The sequence below is a fragment of the Ptychodera flava genome, chromosome 6 (genome assembly GCF_041260155.1).
Source record: "Ptychodera flava strain L36383 chromosome 6, AS_Pfla_20210202, whole genome shotgun sequence".
Lineage (NCBI taxonomy): Eukaryota > Metazoa > Hemichordata > Enteropneusta > Ptychoderidae > Ptychodera > Ptychodera flava.
This window is the reverse complement of record NC_091933.1, coordinates 14,193,944-14,215,780: the sequence shown is the minus strand read 5'-3', so window position 1 is coordinate 14,215,780 and position 21,837 is coordinate 14,193,944. Positions and strand designations below refer to the sequence as shown.

General features: G+C 40.1%; 1 protein-coding gene across 1 annotated transcript; it reads left to right on the top strand.

Moving 5' to 3' along the window:
• Positions 1-1,169: 1,169 nt before the first annotated feature.
• Positions 1,170-21,372, top strand: LOC139134915 (uncharacterized). Its single transcript, XM_070702008.1, has 2 exons — positions 1,170-1,318; positions 17,253-21,372. Exon 2 carries the CDS (start codon positions 17,378-17,380, stop codon positions 19,586-19,588), a length of 2,211 nt encoding a protein of 736 aa, XP_070558109.1. The 5' UTR covers positions 1,170-1,318; positions 17,253-17,377; the 3' UTR covers positions 19,589-21,372.
• The last annotated feature ends 465 nt before the right edge of the window (positions 21,373-21,837 follow it).

The following is a 21,837-nucleotide window of genomic DNA, read 5'->3' as shown; positions in this document are numbered from 1 at the left end:
ATTGGTACCATGACACTTTCTGAATAATGGGATAAAATGTGCAATGTATATTAATAGCACACCTGTCATGGGAATCGTGACCTAACCCTAACCCCATTGGCATATCGGCGCCCACTAATAAATCTGTAAACAAACGGGTACCACTCAGGAACCCGATACTGAATAACAAACCTTTGTATCTTTGTACCTGCTACTCGGCAAACTCTCGAAAATGTCTCAACGAACACTTGGACATACCGTGGGACAAGGCCTTCCAAATTTCTTGTCTTTAGAACGACAATAGTAATGCAATTGTACTTATACCATTAAGCTGGATTTTATTGGCTTGATTTTTCAGAGAACAAGCATGTTGAATTGTTTTTCTACCTAGCCTGGCATTTATAATTATCGATCATAAGAAAGAATGTCTCATTGCAAAGTTATCGCAGTGATGTACAAATTTGAAGAGCAACGTGAACGAGCTGATTTGTTTCGTGTGTTTGTCTTACTGTCTGTCTAATCTCTCCGTCCGTCTGTCTGCTTGCCCATCTGTCTGTCTATGATGTAATGTTGTGTAAATATGTATGTAAGTTCGTCTGTGTTTGTGTGTCTGTCTATATATATATATATATATATATATATATATATATGTATGTATGTATGTATGTATGTAAGCATGTATGTATGTATGTATGTATGTATGTATGTATGTATGTATGTATGTATGTATGTATGTATGTATGTCCCAATGTTTCTGTCAAGATACATTTGTGTGTTTTATTGTGTGTATTTTATTAGGACTCTGTATCCTGTTGAAAGATGATCACCATGCTATCTAGAAAATAAAATTAAATTATGACGGGAGAACAAAATTTGCACCCTGGAATTACATTCATTTAAGTGTACCTTGCCCTCGTGTACCTTAACCGAGGCAAGTGAACGAGAGGAACAGAGATGGAAAAGTCAGCGGGACAAAGGAGCGAAAGTTCCTCTATTTGAAAGAGTTTAGGGAGCGTAGACTGTTCATGTCGCTGGTGGACACATTGCACGCAGTTTGACCAGGTAGATTTGCAGAGGTGACGTTTTGGTGTGAAAGGGTCAAGCATATAGCTGTACGGTCACATTCTGAGCGTAGGGCCCCCCGGGAAAACAGACTGTTGATATATTGGGACGATCAACCGTTGGCACGTATACGTCAGGCGTATAAGTGTCCCGTGTTTGTAGAGCTGGGTTAGGTACGATATAGATGGTGAAACAGGAAGCTGAATCACTTTGTGTTGTTGAGGAAAACGCCGTTTATTCGAGCTTATCCAAGCACCGCCAGTTTACAGCGCACTAGGTAAGCAAAGTATGAAATATCCAATTATTTTTTAACGCTCTACCAAAATTTCTTGTGTGTGTAGAGATAATATCGATGAGCTGGTATTATGCAACATTAGAACAAGAACGCAACGTGTGCATGTAAGTTCAACGATTGATGTCATCGATCCAGTTTACATGACAGTGTCAAAATATTAACTCAACAGACTAGGTAACACAACGCCATGACGGGGTTGCTAAAATTTGATCAATTTTTCACCACAGTCATAGAAATTACAAGGAGACTGTTTCGTGTATTTACATTTTGGAGGTCAAAATGATCTTTCCTTCCTTCCAGATTCAATATCATATTCAAATTGTGAACAATTTAATTTTTTACCAATGATTTATTTGGTTGTACACCACCGGCCTAAACTCGCGATAGGGCAAACGTTGGAAAGATAGCTGGCTCTACTGAAATAACTGAAAAGCCCTCGTAGGTTTGGAATGGTCTATTTTGTCGAGACCAAGAGCAAGTTACGTCGTAAATTAGTGCTGCTGCACAGAAGATCGTATTATGTCTGCCTTTGATACAGGTAGTTTTAATGCACGGAAAGACGTATTGAATTAAAGAAAACCTTTGGTCGGCAATAATAAGTTAATGAGTATTGTGAACAAGAACTATTTCTGTTCCTTATGTTTTGTAGATCAGTGTGTTTACTCTGCTTTTGTTATGATATGCCATTGTCAGCAGTGGTTTTCCCTTATTCATAGACATGTCGATCGTTTTGATACCACGTATTTCATTGGATGATTGTATCACTGCTCAGGATTGGATTTAATGACCGTAATCGCAATTAACGAAACATATGATATCAGATAAGAGCTCCGTTACGAGTGATGTCACTCGTAGCAATGCATATATTCATGCAGTTTTAAAATGCAGTTCCAAAATCTTATTTTTCGGTCTTCCATCTATGACTTCCCGTGTTTTTTATCCTCAGACTTCGACCATTGGTCTGCAACAGTTTCACTTTGAATTATTCCGCAGACAAGGAGTTTCTCCTTGTTTGTGATTATACATACTGCTATAATGTAATGAGATGGTCTGATACGATCTGAATTTGCACACAATAACACGGCAATTTCCCAATTTTGTATGGAGATTATTGAGTGTTGTGACTTGAGTACAATAATTGGGGGTCTAAATCGTTCAATCTTATCTTCGTAAAACACGAACCGGAATGTAGATAGAAATCTCCATCGGTATCTTCGTCGAATGCACTTGTTAGATCGTGTTACTTTGTGTCAATGTCAAGGACAAGGTCGTTAAAACTAAACAAATTATTGATTAACTCTCTGTGTGTGGCCGTGTAGCCTGTAGGGAAAAGGCGGCAGTCCTGCGCTGAAATTTTTTGAATCCATATCATGCCTTGGTTCTCAACAGTCACACTATTACTTTATTGAAATTTTGTGAAGTTCGAGTTGCCTGTCTACATACATATAAAGCGAAATGAAGATGACACTGATGCTGGTATCCCTTCTATTTGTAGATTTTGATATCGTAGTTGTTGAACGGCATCAAACCTTAACTTCATCTCTTGCAGTTTCCCCCATATGTTTTCTTGTACATCTGGATAGGGAACAGGGCGACATACCAGCAACTCAGCTTTCCGGGATAAAATTATCTAGACAATGCAGGGGTAAAAAAAAAACCGACAGCATTATCGTGTGCCCACCTCGCAGAAGTGCGCTCGAAATGGATCGCAATATGTTAAAATTAGATTGTGTAATTGCTTTTTTTCAAAGTAAGACAAATACTTGAGATGAGAATTTGTTCATCAGAGAACTGGTTTTTTTTTGCCTTCTGAAATTAGATTTCAATCTAGGCAATGAGATAAATGCTGACGTTTAAACAGTCAGATCACTGAAAACAGAATCCCGAAAGAAAAACTCTACGAATCGTCAGAGTCCGTTCCATAACAGCCAATGAGAGAGCACTTGTCAAGTGTACAGCCTTCGAATTCAATTGATGAAATGCAATTTTGATGCTCGTTCGAGTAATTATTTCAAAATAACGCGATTGGAAGCGTAAGTAATTTGGGATAATTGGATGATGCAGCTATGTCGGCTTAATCTGCAAATGTAAGCTCATCTGCTTTTCTTTTTGAATCATACACTTGTTTTTATTTGTAATTTGTAATATTGCAGCATTCAGCCATAGGGGACCTAACACTTTTGAGAAATTTGAACAATATGAAGATCCAATTATCTTAGATTAGTTCCAATGGTGTTAAATAAAAAATTCGTTAGACAAAATAAGTACTTAAGACAACATTACATTCCCCCCCCCCCCAATTATCTCAAGTCTTCCGTTCCCGGAACCTTCCATCCCCTACCGTGATTACAAATACAGCTGAAGTGACTGGCCTCTCTTTACTGTACACAAATGTATGTCAAAACGACCACCGACTTTAAGAACCTGACAATACAAGACTGATTAGCAAACTCTTCTGGTACACTGTAATCTAAGGGATTACCAAACCTTGATTATTGCTATCAATGAAACGAGACGATGTAATAATTACACTTCAAATGTGGTCAGATGATGTTTAATTTGATAAATTCTTTGTTGACAGCCATAATATTTAAATAGTTCCAGTCTTAACGTGGTCATGGTGAAAGTTGTAGGTACTTTCACAACACTTTTGAACAGATCTTATAGGCCTACATGTGACGCAGTAAATTTGCTGGAGCCACAGACTCTCGGCAATTTATCCAGCACACTACGACATCACCAAATTTGCAATAAGTGGATTTTCCAGGGGACGCTTTCAAGTAGTAAAACTAAAGATACGACATACATTCAACCAACCAATCAATAATCAATCAATCATTCAGTCAGGCTATCAATCAAACAACCAATCGATATACATACATATGTCACACACATATAGACCAATCAATATACATACATATTACACACACACACACTCATTCATATATATATATATATATATATATATATATATATATATATATATATATATATATGTATGTATGTTCACACACACGCATATATACATATATATGTATATTTATATATATTATAATTCATAATATGTGAATATATATTTGCATTAATATTTGCGTGCAACAAAATCGTAATGAATAACCTCTATACAGGTATGTTTGGTGCGATCAGAAGTGCGTTGGACGTTTTTGCGGGCAGGACCGCCTTTACTCAAACGTGTAGGCCCGAACATTCTATCGTTTCATCGGTGTAAATGTATGTGTGAGAGTATGATTCTCTGTGTGTCTCTGTGAGTCTATTTGTGTGTCTGTCATATTCACTGGATGTGCGGGGTAGTTTACTCCTGATCACTCAATCGTCATGTTGCATTTTCGTGAGTCGGGTAATCGATCTCTTATCACTGGTACGTACTTGTAACAGAGGCAGTAACTGATAAAGGTGGTAAATGATGGACTACATGTATTCGGGTATTCAGCATTTATCATTAGAACTACTTGCCCTTGTCAAGTAGTGCTATCTTGTCACCATCTGTAAGATAGTGCATGATTTCTATGTTATTCTCTCAAAGGGATGATCTCACGACTGGTTCCACTCTATCTTACAGAATAATTTTCATTGACATATGGAATCAACTACCAGGCAGCCATGGCGGGGCTCTGACACCTACCAGTGGCAGAGCGGGGTAGGGGTGAATAGCACACATTTGTCAGGACGCCCACTCTCTTCATGACTGTTCGTGACTGATGTATATATATATATATATATATATATATATATATATATATATATATATATATATATATATATATATATATATATATATATATTATATTATATTATATTATATGAGCTTGTTCCGTGCTCATTTCACTCCAACAAATATTTTTCTGAAAATTTGATAAAATCGGTGGCGCCAAGATATGATTTTGTCAAAAGGTGCTCACTCCGCCACAGGCGAACTGGACATGAATAGTCTAAAAATATGATATTATTTTCGTAATTATTAAAAATAATAAATCCTTATTATGAAACATTGATATCACTTATTACCGAGTTGATGTTTCATTGGGGTTGAGCTTCCTTTCTGAGGAGCAACACTCGATAAAATCGCTGTACGTGTATGAGTTGTGTATGACATTGGCGACGGCCGGCCGGGGCGTCCAATATGCTCCTATAGTATATGACATAGACATACATGGACATAGTATATACTCGCAGTGTATTGGACGCCCCGGCCGGCCGCCTATGTCATACACAATTCATACACGTACAGCGATTTTATCGAGTGCTGCTCAGCAGAAAGGAACCTCAACCCGGATAGTGATATCAATGTTTCATAATTACGATTTATTATTTTTTAATAATTACGATAATAATATCATATTTTCAGACTATCAATGTCCAGTTCGCCTGTGACTCCGCGTTATTGGATTTCACTTTCTTCAAAGTAAATAAATTTACAACTTGTTTAAAAAAAAGCCAACATCAGAACTTTGGGACCATTCTCGTCTGCTCAACTCGTCAGACTATCGGTTTTTCTCGAATACCATTAACTGGGCATATGGCATCTGCTCACTGCAAATAGCCATTATACCATCTGTTGTACACCTCTCTGCAAACACAGTGGCTATTAATCATTGATATGCTGTCTGTGAAAATGCATGACAGAAAGACATTTGACATTCCCCGGCCACTCCACGGTGATTGTCGACATTGGGTATGACATAGTGCAAGCATAGATGTCCTACGCTGGTTGTCTTGTAAATTTTACATGCGAAGAGTTGTCGACTGGTGGGTTTCACTGTTTTATTTTTTTTTTACCTACACGACATTTTTGTTTTCGAAAGTCCAGTTCTTTTCCTGTTAGCTCGTCTTCCCGAGACAACGATTAGCAAAGCGAGGGTTTTATACACCCATTACATCATCATGCAGCAGTTGTGCCAAGTACGCCTATCGAGACGAAAAGTCTCTGCATTTTCAATTGTATCACGACAAACATCCGGCAGCCGCTGCACAGCCACATCCGACTGTACAATAGGCAAAATACATTCGAAACTTTATGGCAGTTGGCGCCTAGACAAATCATTAACTGTTATTAAATGAGAACGATACAGGCTGATTATAAACTAGTGTTTTAGATACTGTAACTGCTACCCATATCTTGAGGGCATGTATGCATGAAGTTAGGGCAACCCCGATCGCGTCCTTTACAGATAAGTCGTGCGGAAATAGATGGAGCAATTTTTACATTCATTATTTTTGCATACTAACTCAATAATTTTAGCGTGAAGTTGTGGCAGTACATTTTACTGTTCTTTTTAGTGAAGCATTTTGAAACATCTTCTCCGTAATCAAATTGCCCTGCAGGTTAAACCATTTCACAAACGCACCTACACATACATGGGAAAATCATGGAATTGAAGAATGTTCTTTGTTTCCAAGAATGCACTCCTATTCGAAGCTGGATGATGTGATTCAAATATGCCTCTTATTTCAGCACATTCTATTGCTAGAGAACCAAATTCTTGTCGTCTTCAATATGTTGACTGTGTACATATGGAAGAGTCACCTTTAGAAAGCTGCAGTGTGCCCTGTGTTGCAAGAAGACACTGTTCTCTGAACGTTCTGTCAAGCAATGTTGTCACGAAGGGCAGCTCTTCAAAAATAATATTCAAACATCAATCCTGTCATGACCATTGATTAAGTGGCTTGGGTGAATGCTGGTCGTTGAAAAACACGTGTATTATTATTATTGATAGCTAATTGTGAAAAGGGTCATACTTCAATATCGGTCTCTGTCCTCCAAACCAATTGTACTATGTGTGTCACTGCACTGTACAACATCAAACAGTACTTGACAATTCATCGTGTCATAAAAAGTGTATGTATAGTTCCTAGTAGGTGTGTATGTCACAGATGTCACATAGACCAACACGAAAGGTTACAGCTTATCTTTGCTGGTTTGTCACAAAAAGAAATTTATCAAAGTGGGATGTTTGTCGTGCCAATTTTAACACAAAAACTCTTCGTTGGATAGCATTGCAATCCTCGTTGTGACGATACTATTGAGACCGCAAACCGTCCATGCGTGGATACGTCCTCGGGATGATTGCTTTAAGCTTGACGCTGTCATGAATGATTTACCTCTCAGCAAAATAACTGTCAATACCAATCCTAGATTTGTGCTAAGCAGTATGAGCAATTGACGGGAATGGAAAATTTCTTTGACATAGAACGCAAAGAATGTCTGCTGATTCCATTAGTGTCACAGCTCGGCGTCCAACACCGTCTCGAGGTAGTGTGCGATTAATATTGTGTGTGTGTGTGTGTGTGTGTGTGTGTTTTTGGGGGTGTTTTTCCACCTTTTAAATGATTTCAACGAGAGGAAGATTTCGAAGCTCTATTGTATTCGAAATAGTATACACGTAGAGAAACACCACAGTTTGTACGTATATCGCTCGGATTGGACCAACTTTCCCTGGCCGTAATTCATGACCATCTTGTGTCGTTGATGTATTTTGTTGATGTGTTTTGCAGGCGTGCTGATTGAATTCACATCGGCGAGTTGGGTGCTCACAATTTGAAAGGGTCGGGGATGCTAAACTACACCAAATATAAGAGTCGTAAGATTTACACGGGTAATCCATTCTGGCGAATTAGCGGCTACAATCAAGGAATAGAGAGAAACAAAATGACTTCATCGTTAATAGAGTCGATAATAGGAAGTAACATCACTGGGTGATTCTCACGTACTTGTTCCAACAATCGTTGGCACTGTATTCGGCGCTGATTTCAGAGGAGATTTCAGGTTGTCTCCTGTCCACCATTTCAACAAACAACAAATCCTGCTATGGCGGTGATTAGGAATCTTCGAGAAAGAATATATACATGACTGATTTCTTCCTCAACTTGAATATTTAACTCAGCATTGGAAAAATGACAATTTTGACAGCAAAGATCACATGCCTTTTCAGTGGTAATTTTTGATTCAACAATTAAGAATCATCATAGCTTAGGAATGTATGAAAATGAAAAAAACATAATCACAGAATAAGCGTTACATATTCACCTCACTTAAAATCTAAACAGTGCCGTATATGTTAGACAGCTAACTATTGTTTGGCTTCAAACATTGGTGAAGGGGGTCGTGCTAAACTCGCTCACTTCTCACTTGTACGTGTCTGGAAGTTTTAAGTACGTCGTCCGGGATCAATGCAATTCTGTCAAAGGATACACAGTGTATATCAAACATGGTTCAGCCGTTTCTTTGTGACGAATGCTCTTTAGCGCCAAATACACTAATGGATGATACAATATAAATCAATTTAAGGTGTATGTGGGGATTTCTGAATTGCATTGCATCGACTGGAAATCGGTAGGAAATCGGTAGGAAATAGATTTCGAGCTGAATACAACGGCAAGGGTAGACTTATTACTGGTCAGGAATACAATTTGACGGGACACTTCTCCAACAGCACATCCAACTGATAAAAACCAGTCAAATCTCGTTCAAATCAGTCTGTTCACGAGGTCAAAGATGAAGTATTAATCATTTTACGACGACGATGACAGATTTGTAATTCTGAAATAATTGCATGGCATGGCCCGCACGCACCATGCATGCCGGCTCTTCGTCAATACGGTGTCCAAACGGGAACCAGATTGTCGAACATTTGTCGATGAGATCGAATGTATGTTGATCATTGTTTTGTAAATTCTGTTGTTATAACTGGATCTTTAGCTTTTTTCATGACGATTGGTGGGAAGTCATCCAACTAGCGTGACCTTTTACTTGACCATTTTAACTATTTCGAAATCATAAGCCATAAATACTACACGAGATGTCGAATTTCCAGTACGCCAATTAGCTCAAGAGTACAGTTCAGCGCAATTTTTTTTCCAGTGGGAGGGTAGTACCTACTAGGTCAATCCCTGTCTCGTTTTGGTGTCTACTCTTTGAATAAGTAAATAGCATTACGTGTTCTGCGATACATCTTACCGCAAATGAAAGACACATCTGTCATTGTAACAGTGACACGGACCTACATTTCCGATACGCAGTTTATACTTAAATTATTATTTTATTTCTACTCTGCGCGGAAATCCCCTCCACCATGCATATGACGAAAAATTTGCTCCGAAATCAAGATTTTCTCACAAACCCATCAGTGCAATCGATTATACCAAGAGCGACAAACATTTCACGATTTCTCTTAAACTTTTAACTTTATTTGATATCGTTGATAAAACAAGTGAGAAAACGTATTGTGCTGTCGCAGGTTTTCTATTTAACCGGAGGGGGAATCTAAAATTTGTTGTTCTGGCGTGGTTCGGTAATCAAGAGCATACGCGAGTAACCGTGCCGTATAACGGACAAGTACTTATAGCCTGTCAGTATTTATCACTTCACAACCTAATTTATTATCATTGTGGAATCGTCTTGACATTACTAATCGTTAGAAGGTTTGACATTTTGTCATACTTGGAAAGGCTTGTCAGACGCGGAGGCAAAACGCTGAGTTCAGGGTACAGTGGGACATTCATCAAATTCCCTGCCGGTCAGTGGCTCTATCGTTTCTACGGTGAAGCGCAAATTTGCGGTCGCTGTGTGTATGAGTGGCTTGGTCGTCATGATGACGTACATACCATGGTGTACAGAGGTGTAGCTGGTGTCTAGACGGATCGTTACAAACCACACGTAGTGAGAATCGAGCCAACCAACCGGACGAGCCGGGCATCACATAAACTGTGCCGCGTACGTAACCTGCACCTAGCACCTGTCTCCCTGGGCGACCGCTACAATCCACTTGTCGCGTTCGCGTGCCTGTGATCTTGTCAATGCCGTATTTTCTGTTTATTGTGTGGTTATGAATCGGTTTAAAATGGGACCAAGATTTTTATTGCTGGATATTTTAGTCACTCTTAACACGCAAGGGAGTTTCAAGTTGGCAACTTGTACCATAGTTTTCACGAGGGCTTAGGCTTGGACTGAACGCAAAGCTGGTAGGCGTGTAGACACGGGGTAAATTTCCACGCACAGTCCTCATGTGAGCACTCTCTAACAAACAGGTCGCTAAAAAGAATCTCGTTCACATGTGCAGATATTTTTTTGTTTTACAAAGATTATTCTAGGTGCAACTTTGATAGAGTGTGTACACGTATCCCCCACCTGTTTGACGTCACGGATGCCAACGTGCAAAATGTTTTACTGTTGTAATCACTCCAACTACAACACTGTTAACAATGCCGGGAGGTCTTGAAAACTGTCCGGGGCTTAACCAGCTCTTTCGCGTTTCCATAGCATTCGCCATCATGGTTTCAGTGTAGAATATTTCCATTGCCGCTTATCGCTTGACATTAAATCTACATCTAGCAAATTATGAGTACAGAGAAACCACAAAGACAAAAAATACATGTATTGGGAAACCGCTGAAGCAAATGCCGTCCGCCATATGTCACCTTGGGATAAGAAACGTTTTGTTTGTTGGCATCAGACTCTAACGTGTAAATTATTGGGCGACAATGATAAACAATTATCATGCAATCTTTAAAAAACTCTGCTAAAATGAAACTTCATCACGGCGCCCTTGCCATGCACTCGTATGAACGATATCAGTATTGATCGCTGGCGAGGCATACAGGTTTGTTGACCCAAAACAGTGGCATAAATCCACAGTTCAACTACAGATGAATGCCATATAGAGGGCGTTTTCCAAGGCTGAAAAGTAACACTTACCTTTGAGTATCGCTACAGTGAAATGTAAAAAGTTAGATATCGCATTTTCCTTTTCCAACAAGGTAATATTTTATCCAGCGGTATCATGAAGTTTCGTTCAAAATGGAGTCCGGAAAAGTATTTTGGTAACAAACACCCTACGCGGGAGACAATTATATTGTCATGGAAGGAAGACATGACCGAGAATTTTTCGGAATAGGCGCGCACTGACAAAAGCATGTTGTTCTCTGTCTGAAGGGATGAAGGGTGGTTTCTTTGTACGTTGTCTACGTTGAAAATTGTTGCCATGCCAATGTCTTACCCTCTGTAGCCTGCAGGTTAAAGTGAGGTCGGCAAACCGGAGAGAAATGCCCGTTTGATAGCTTCTTAAAGCGACCTCCGTATGGCAGATGTTACAGCAAAATAGCTCCCAGCTCCTCAAGAGTATATCGGATCATTTACGTTAAAGCGTCTATCCATCGCCCCCTCACCCCCCCCCAACCTTTAATATGTTTGGGAAGGGGTGGAAATCTATTAAATTTTACCTGCATACGAAATACAAATATTGGCCCAAATTATTTTTTGTCTAAGACATGGCCCCGTGAACAAGACACCCCCCTCAGTTCAGCAGTTTAAAATATGGCCCACTTCTTTCATAGAGACTCTTAACAACAAAACTGGGGAATCCCACCTAATGTATGGTTGTATACCCTTACTACTGTTGTGGAAGGGGCATTGTCAATACTTTAACTGTATTTTAGGCTAAATTACTAGCATCTATGTATGAGCTATGTATGAGCTATTGAAGATAGACCAGTACGCATTCATTTTGATAATCTCTTACTAGTCAATATAGAATATGCAGTAGACACCCTGCGGTAGCCCTCCTACGATAGCAGGATATCTATGCTCGTTTTACAGATTTCAAGATACCTTCTTTACAGGACATTTCCACAAAAAAAAGAGAACAAATTTTGAAGGATACTATCAGAGAGTTAGGCGAAAAGACCATATAATTTACAAAAGCAATCAGAGGGAAAGACAATACATACACACAGTCACAGTCAAGACAATGCTGGATAGAGTGATGAGATTGTTTTCGTCATCAACACAGTCATTAATGTGGTGTATTATTGTTGTCTTCACTAGCTTAAACCAATAACAACCGGAGAATGATAACTTTTGGGTACAAAGTGTACATTATGATATCAATTCTTATCACAACCTCATGTTCGTTTTAGCAATGGCATGATTGTACATCTCTCAATATGAGTTACCACGTCTGACAGAGGTATTTACATTTCAGTTGCAACATACATGATCCGTTTTGACTCTGTGAGACTCTTGTTGTGTTGTTATACCTTGGTAGCACCAGTCTATACTATGGCTATGTATGTTTCTGTTATTTTTGTTGTTATTGCCATAATTCCATAAAATCTTTGTAAATATGACCCCCCCCCTCCTGGAAATTCTGTGTGTTTATGTGCGTGTGTGTGTGTGAACTTTGACCCTCACACGACCGTTTTGTTGAACTCAGCCCCGCTGAATTCCACCGGACCCCTGTAAAAATGAAGGCATTCTCATGAGCTAATCGAATATCGCTCAATATCACGTAGACAAGCTTACATGACGCTTTCGTTTCGTATCTGCAAATCCAATTTGCAGTGAAAACAATCAAAACTTAAATAGCTCTTATATCTATCATTATCTACAAGTATCTACCACCATTATAATATTGAGTACCTGTCATTTATGTATTCATTCTATATTACTTGACATTTACAGCTATATGGTACAATCGAGTGGCATTAATTACATTTAATAACATTTTGCAGGGTCGTATTCGAGGATACTGCAAAACGAAATTGTATTTTAAACAGCGTAACAGGAAAGTTTCTCTATTCCTCAACGAGTAAACGAAGGGTGAGACTTTCTTACTTTCAAGGTGTCCATTTATATTTGTTCGGTTCGTCTTCTCGGATTCATGACAGGAAAGCCTCTCTAGAGTTTAACAGAGATGGCAGCATTTTTTTCTATTCAGGGCACACTATGTCATTCCCGTTCTCTCCCTCAACATGAAATGACACTGTGAACACACCAACATGTCTTGAAACAATAGTATGTCTTGGTGTTACGTGTGGATAGTACCACGCATCACGGGGACACCGTACTCACACGCGCTCTGTTCGACCTATACCCGCAGGAAGTTCATTCGGGAATGACAAATATTATCAAAAAGTCGATTTTCTTTCCCTAAACAACCTACCAGATGTTTTCTTACTGTTGGAATGCTGCTAAACTGTCGTAAAAGCAGTAAAAGGGACAATATATGTAATTTTCGATGATCTTTCTATTAAATCTATAATACAATTCCTTGTTCTTCTCCCAAAAGTGTGTTGGAATATGAATTATTAGCCGTACCAACAATGTACTTGTGGACAGTATGAAATGTTATCTATTGACAAATAAATTTTAATACGAACTAGAATGTATTTGTTGACAACAATGTCGGGCGTTAGCGTGACACTCACACGCTTACAGATTGGAATGGGGAACTGACATTCGGCATTTCAGCATAGTCTCCGAAGTAGAGTAAGAAACATTACTGTATATCTCAGAAAAAGAGGACGAAAATACTGGAAAGGACGTCGAAAAGTTAAAGCTAATGGAGTTTTAATAGTATTGGTTTATGGTTTTATGTGGCTGTCCATCGAATTTCACCACGCTATATTCTGCGTTGAATCAACAAATAATAAAACCCGTAACAGCCACTATAGTTTAAAGACGGAAAGTGACAGAAAGAAGCGGGTTTTACTGTAAAGGGTACCGAAATGCAAATTAAGGCAGGAAAATTCAATATTTGTTAAAGGAAGTTTTAAACAGTAGTTTTGTTATCGGTTTTATCTCACCCGCCTCTTGGTGTTTGCGTAAAATGAACAATGACGGCAGATTTTATGCAGTTGAGTTCCACAAATGACATTTGTAAAACATGTAATGGACGCGAGCTCATATATTTTTAAGCAATAATGGGTCTTCATGAGACACTGTTCTATCATTAAAATCTCAACGTCACAGTTACTCGATGTTACAATTAAGTTGTCAACGGCCTTAGCTCATGATCATGTATTGCATTTAAGATCAATCGATCTTTTATCACTCTTACTTATAACATTGCCTATTTACAACCCATTCCTTTGTCTGGCTTGTCGTTCCAACTTTCTTTTCTAAACGTTTATAGAATACACCGTAAACTAACATTCTTAGAATCATTCCTTCAGATTAGTGCGGCAGACTGTATGTAATACCCTTACGTCCTGCGTATTTGACATCATGACCAATTTTACTGCAGGTTATACAGACCTGTCATACTGTGTGATGCCGTGTGTGTAATGCTATAAATAAAACATACATACAATGTATTTAAAATTCTGAGAGAGTTATAAAAATGCTTGAATCTTGCCTTTCCGCAATATCTCGAAAAAGAAATCTTCGGAATTCAATTTCAACAAATCACACAATCAACTCAACATGGGGAGAATCTCGTGATTCCAGGTATATACATGCAACTCCTGACACTGTTTGTCTCTCGACGTAGAGTTACATAATTTTTCAGTTAGTTCTTGTATACAAACTGACATGGAAGTATTCTGTAGAACACAACAGGTGAGCTGTCAAGATGGATTTATTTATTACAGTAGGACTTCTCGTGTTTTTAAGGCATTCTTCCTCTTTCACAGTTGAGTCCATTGTAAGATATGATTAGCCTATGTTTGCATTGTCAAGCGTTCTATATAGACCCCGTGGGTTCCCTCCTCGTCACATGTGCGTTTTCAAATGCACAGCATTTGTTCAAGTCGAAACTCTGTCGTCAACGATTTACTATCAAATTGGTTTGATTAGTTGTTTTCGACTCCAAATATTGCGGCTGTTTCTTCCCTCTCTTCCAGATGTCTCCTGCCTCGCCAGGGAAATTCAGTTCCTTCGTTTTTAATTACTTTGAATTTACAACTTAGTTATATGGGTACCTGCAGGTTGATTGCAGATTAATTTCATTTGGTAGTTCTGTCCTTTTATGTATCCGTGTAGGCCTTAATCTTTTTTTATTTTGTTTAATTTGTTTTTCACCATATGTCATGTATACGTGGCGTAAATTTAGAGAATGTAATAGAACACTGCTTTCACTCGGTTGCGTGACGGGTTTTGTATTTTGTTCGGGACCTATTGACACGCGTTAGTGTTCAGCTTGCAAGAAATAAACGCCTTGTCTCCCTGCCGCATCATCTGTATCCTTGGTTACCGTCATTCACCATCTCGTCAGTTACTTCTGGGAAAGGCAAGTTTAACAACGCCATCTTCGTACTTCTATCTTTTAAGTTTTGCTCTCTTCGTAGGCCGACATGTTCTTAACTTTGCCGTACAGAAGCCGTCGTTAAACAAATCTGATTTTAAGTAGCTGTGATGACGTTCAATAGTCTGTCATCCGCTCCTGCCATTAACATTTTGTCGTGATTTCGTGAATGTTGCGATGAAGGGCCGGTGATAAAACAACAATTCATTTCACCACCTTCACGGATATGTTATCACATTTCGGATGTTTGGTCTTTCCAACTCCTTCCGTATTATGTATGCGCAATAGTAATATCCCTGCGCTCAGAAGTATATCGGCTTGTGTAGCACACGTGGTCGCCTCTAGGCCTACACCATGCATATCGACGACATACTGTCTGAGCGTTCGAGGTGTACGATACCCTCGAATATTCTTGTGGTATTCTTCTCATGCATATTGAATTCGTTGATGTCGTTCTCCTATTCAGGAGACATTGCCTGACCAACATTTTCCAATACGCGTGTTGCCCCCCCCCCCTCTACTTCATGGGTTCATGCATATCTGTATCATATTTGCAACTGCCGATATCTTTATGAAGATGGAATATTATTCATAATTCAAAAATCATTTGACATGATCTTGACTTTAACGATAGCGCCCTCTAAGTCAAAGGAATATTTCGTACGTTCAAAATGCAATAAAATTGGAAGACCCTCTCTTTGATGTTGTGACTTCGTTTTCGTCAGAGGGAAGCCATTGCTAGTGCTCTGCTTGATGTTGCCGGTACGGTCGACTGTACTTACGCCGTCTATATACACGAGATAGTCATCCAAGCGATCAAATCTCTTTAATTTCAGTTAGACAGAGGTTGTCATTAGTCATTCACTTCGTCGTGAATGTTTTCTACAACTATATGACTGGTCACTCCCGCCGCAGTCTTGGCGCTATTGTGCTCGGTAGTTGAGGTGACCTGTCCAAAACTGGAAGCTTCGTTCTACTTCATCGATATTGAAAAGGGGAACAGTTTCACTGGACGAAAGTATTATAAAATTCAAAGCTCGATGGCGATCACAAGTAAACGAATACGTTGTAAATGAAGGGGGAAGTTTACGGAAAATTTACGCGCCATAATGGCACTTCTCCTTCGTCTTCCCCACGGTACATTTTTAGAAAGTATGTTTGCGTTCGAATGAAATGGTTTCGATCTGCTATAGTATCCAGATACGTCGAGTATTTGAGAGGAGAAGAGTAACGTAGCGTAGACGAGCCGCTCGACTTGTCAGGATAAACCACAGATGGCTCTAACTCGTCACGGTCTTTGCACTTCTGCTGGTGCGCACCGCTGCCAGCTACGCATTTTCCATTCCAAACATGTTACATGCCCGCACTTTCACATTTTTACATGTTTTTTTCCTTTTTTTATGGGCTTGTCATCTTATTGACAAAAGATAACCCTCACCGCTCGACAGGCATAATAAAAGTGTTTTAATGGCAAAGCTACCGAGGCATTCAAAGGTGAAACTCCTGCACGCACCTATGCTTTGAATAGGGATATTCAACAAGTGACATGGTTATACATGTAGTTGCTATATACCTGTCCGTTTCTGTGGTCATTCACCCTAACTTACAATGAAATACAATGGTCCCTCCAAACCATCGTAGGGGAAAAGTGGTCACCAAGTCTCCCCTGTTGCTGTACTAATTCAGTCCGGACATTATGCGACCCGACTATATATTCACCGACGCGCCACAGACAACAAATTCACCAACTATTGGCAAACGTAAAACTCAATCGAACGGAAATGAAACTGTGCTTCTATAGGTTACACATGTTTGAAAACATTACGTGTACGCAATTAATTATTTTTAAAATCTTTCTTCCTTCTTTTCTCTGACAGAGGTTTGAGTAACCAGCGTCCAGCCACACTGCTGTTGTTCAGACCACAGTACGCCCGAAAGGATTTCCAGGGAAAACATTACAAGCGACTGGCAGTAACAAACAGAGTGTGAGAGCAGCAGCATAATGAATGATAAATCTGAGGAACGGCGGGAAGACGCTGGAAATAACGACCAAGGCAAGCCTTTAGATCTGTCGCTCAGAAGGCAGACGGCAAATGACTCATCGCGTGACAACTCGTCGCAGTCAGAAAACACAGATAGTCGCTCTGTGATCAACCGTCCCAACAGAACAGAAGGTTTGGAGAGGGGCAAAAGCCCTGGTACTTCTGAAAGAGGTGGACTTGCTATTGGGGGGAGTGAAACAAAAAACACTTGCTACAATGATGACACCAGATCACCTTCTTCGAGATCACCGTACCATAGCACGGAACATTCCAACGTATCGTCAGAAAACAGTACAGCGAAAGTTGATGTTGGGCCATCGCAGAACACAAAAATGCCCGCATCACCCAGAGTAACGAGTCGTCCGTGTCCGCCCGTGCCGGGTTCGAAATCACCAACGACGCATCCCCGTACCTGTCAACGGTGCAACGGTGTCGATCGACCGGGGTATAATATTGTTGTTGAGCCCAGACAGCATGTAGGAGACAGGCGGCATAGTAGCCACTCAAGTGCCAGTGGTATTGCCCCTCGGGTCTTGTATCATCGCGGTCGTCACGACGGTATCGGCGATGCGCCGAGTTTGACGGGACTCCTTACCCGTGACATACACCAAGAACGCTATGGCACGTGCTCTGTGTACGATAAGGTATACGGTACCTATCACCCGGACTTCAAAACATACCAACACCTCGCAAGATCGCCCACCATACTCGATAAAGACCCTGCGATGAACGTCAGCAGCGTCACCCTACATCGAAAGATGCACGACCAAATTTTGAGGAGATTAAACCTTGTCAGCAACGGTGACAACGGACTGAAAAATCCATCGATGTCAGCAGATGTGAATGGAGGAGGCAAAGATTCGCCGACAGTAGCGCATTTGCAACGAAATATGCAAACTTCTTTGAACAAGACTCAGTCGAAATCCAATATCTCGGAAAAAGATGCAAGAATGTTGTTAGCTATCCTAGAACGAGAGCAGGGAACAGCGAGGCTGTTGGAAAGTTTCGAAAGAGAGTACATGGCTAAATATGGAAATTTACCAGCGACTTCGGACGAAATCTTCAGACGTTCCATCTCGAGGGTTACTCCGTATCATTTCGGACCTTTTCTGAATGAAACCAATGGATCATCCTCTATTGCAATGGGCATGGTGAGATCCAAGATTCAATCACCCTTTGTACCAAATCAATCATCCTGCTGGTGCCAATCGCGCCCTCAACCGACATATGTTGACCAAAGATTGCAGTGTTCGGGAAGCTGCTGTCCAAACTATCACTACGATGCCAGTTATCGACCAAAGGCTGTAGCCGTGACTCAAACGAACCCTAGAGACGAGTCGGTTCATAGGAAGAATCACTCTCATTGTGCGAAGGACATTCATGTACCTGATTTTACAAACGACAGAGCGCGCAAGACACGCGAACTGATCACCATCGACAAAAGTCCATCAACCCTGGGACCAGTGCCGCGCCCTGCAGCCGTCGCGACCGTGCCTTCTTTTCAGGACACCGACAAGTCTTCCAGTATTTTAGAAAAGCTCGACCAAATGAGCAAATCAAAGCTTGCGGAGCTCCAACAAAAGTGGGTATATGAAATGAACCATGACGACGGAAAAGCGTCGTCATTTCGCCAACGCCGTGACGAAGAATATGAACATCATAAAACCATCGCGATAAAGCCAACGAAGTCGTCGGCTGAAACGTTAACGCCACTGTCACTTCATGTTAGGAGAGATACAAACGATATGAGGGAACCGCGGGAACCGCAACAGGAGACATCGCAGCACAGGAAACGCCCGAACAGCGACGACATAGGCCAAGACGAACAAGGTCGGTATCCGTCGAAACGACGAGTTCAATCCGACAGCCAATCCCTGGACCAACTTGGAAAACATCCAGTCGATATCTTCACCCATATCAGACACTTTGGAAACAGGCCAAATATACACATCTTCAATGCAAGCATTCGAAATCAAAATCCCGTTATTGCAGAACTGCTCTTTAGCGGTGAGAACGACTCCCCTCCGACTGCATCCACGGCGACAGAGGAAGCAGCGTCGACTCAAGACATGCAGTATGATTCTAACCGTGTTCAAGAAGAGAAGCAGAAATGTCATGAGTCGATCGCCACCTGCACGTGTAGGAAACTTATAACGGAGGATAAGCAGTAGTGTTCCCGGTGGGTGACTTGAGTGATACATAACTTTGAAGGAAAGCTGTTTGAGGAAAGTAGCTTGACGGTTGCAGACAGTTCACCATGTTTACAAACAACGAAAGAACTGTGGACACATTGCTATTTTTAGGAGGGGAAGGAGAAACTGGTGATGCCGTTTCAACGAATGAGGGAAACGAACGAAGCGGAAGTGCACAGTAAGAAGGGAGAGGGCTGTGTTGTGGGTTGTACCCATCTTGGTTTTTTTAATGGCAAATTCTTGGTTGTGGCTCGAGTCTGTCAGGTCTGTTCACTGCAGATGTAATGTGAATCTAATACAACCAATGCTTTTGGCACGTAGAGCCCAGCATAGACAGATCCTTGTGCTCTGGGGTTTATGATCCCAGTACACAGAGTATGTAACCTAAATGAAAATAATACCTAATGTATCAGGGCAGATAGAAAGTAATCGGAAAGCAACTTTGAACCATTCAACTTGCAGCATTTCTCCGCCAAAATATGTGAGTGTTCAATAACTTGAAACCTGTATGTGTAAATTACTTGAACTCGTCGAGTTTACACGTACACCCACCGTACCTTGGAGAACACTTTACAGACAACCCATGACGACGCAGAAATCGCTCCTGAGTGGATAAAGTTTACTTTGCATTGATCTATCGTCCGCTGAACTCATCTCTGAATTAATGATAGACAACGCTTTGGCGCTTTCGGTTCGTCGGACAAATCAGTCGTCTCGCTGTCTGATATTTCAGTGACGAAGGGACTCTACTGCAGAGATCTGTGCCAGTGATTATACAGAGTACAAGTACTATTTTATCACAAATTTAAGAGTACAACCTACGGTCCGTATAGAATGCAATCGATACAAACAGAGTACTTTACCCCAAAAAGGAAATACCTAAAGATTCAATTGCAGAGCAAAGATTCCATGGTTCAATTTTTAATAATATCAACGCAACCAGAGAAGTTTGTGATGTTGTTAAAGTACGAACGAGTCGTCAAGGGTGCCGAGGCGTACAATTGCTGACCATGGACAGCCGTGTAACGTCACAGGAATATGCACGAGTTCAGAAAGACTTTAAGCGACCCCGATTTTTATAAAATCACGTCGAGTTTTGATCGACATAAAGAGCAAAGCAAATACTTGTGCTCAGCATAATTTTGTTAAAATTGAAAAGCATATCTTTGCAAAACTTAAAGAACCACGGATAACGTTCAAGAAATCCGTGCTTACCAAAGTATTTCACGATTAAGTAAAAATGACCGATGATACAAGTTTTGAAAGTAAAAGATCCAAAATGAGAAGGGATGTGTATAAACGGTACAACTTTTCACGTTCAAGAATGGCATATTTAAGCTTATAATTACCGCATCACGGAATCCTGTGATGCCGCCTTCGAATATTCATTGGTCTTTGCCGTGTACCTGCCATTACGTTGTGCGAATATTTCACATTATCTCTGACGAAATCTGAACACGTGGTCTTTTTTTCTCGCGACATAAAGAAGCATTCAAAATTAAATATCTGCATTCTGTTGAGATTTAGGTGTTTTAGTCTGTGCTTTAAGCAGCTGACGACAAGCATAATCCCAATTTCGAAATAATATCAATTCCCTGGAACTTTTAACATACGAAAAATATTTATTTCGACACTTGTTGACATTACATGTAACTATGGTAAGAGTGAGAATATTGCTTTTACTTTGTTTTAATCATAGACTGTCTATGGTTTAATGGTGTTACTCTGCTTCATTGACGTCAATAAAGACATTCACATTGAAATTGTGCTGACCCTTCGTTTGTTAAATGGACATAAGTATTTATTTATCCAAGAGAGATTTTCTGAGAGTACTGTGGAAATATCTACACTGCACTTGATATGAAAAATTTGACGTTAAGATATGTGATGTGGTATATTTAATCTTTCAGTAAATATCAGGTTTTGTGTCGCGGATATCAAACCAGGTGCAGGTTCGATACTTGTGAAGTTTAGGCCGATATCTGCATTTTCAAATAAAAGACGTCAATACCCAAATATTTGTGCCATTTAAATCCATAAATAAAAGCTCTTTTTGGTCTTGATATACATACCAAATATGAGCTATTTAAATCCATAAAAATGCATCTTTTGTACATATCAATGAATAAGCAAATATACAATAAAGTGTTACCCTGCGGCGCCGCAAATCGGGTAGGTGGTTGGAGACTGCATCGATTTTGCATTTTTTGCTCGATTTCAACTGAACA

What these genes read in the sequence shown, in the direction of transcription:
- LOC139134915 (XM_070702008.1), top strand. Translation starts at nt 17,378, where the DNA reads ATGAATGATAAATCTGAGGAACGGCGGGAAGACGCTGGAAATAACGAC.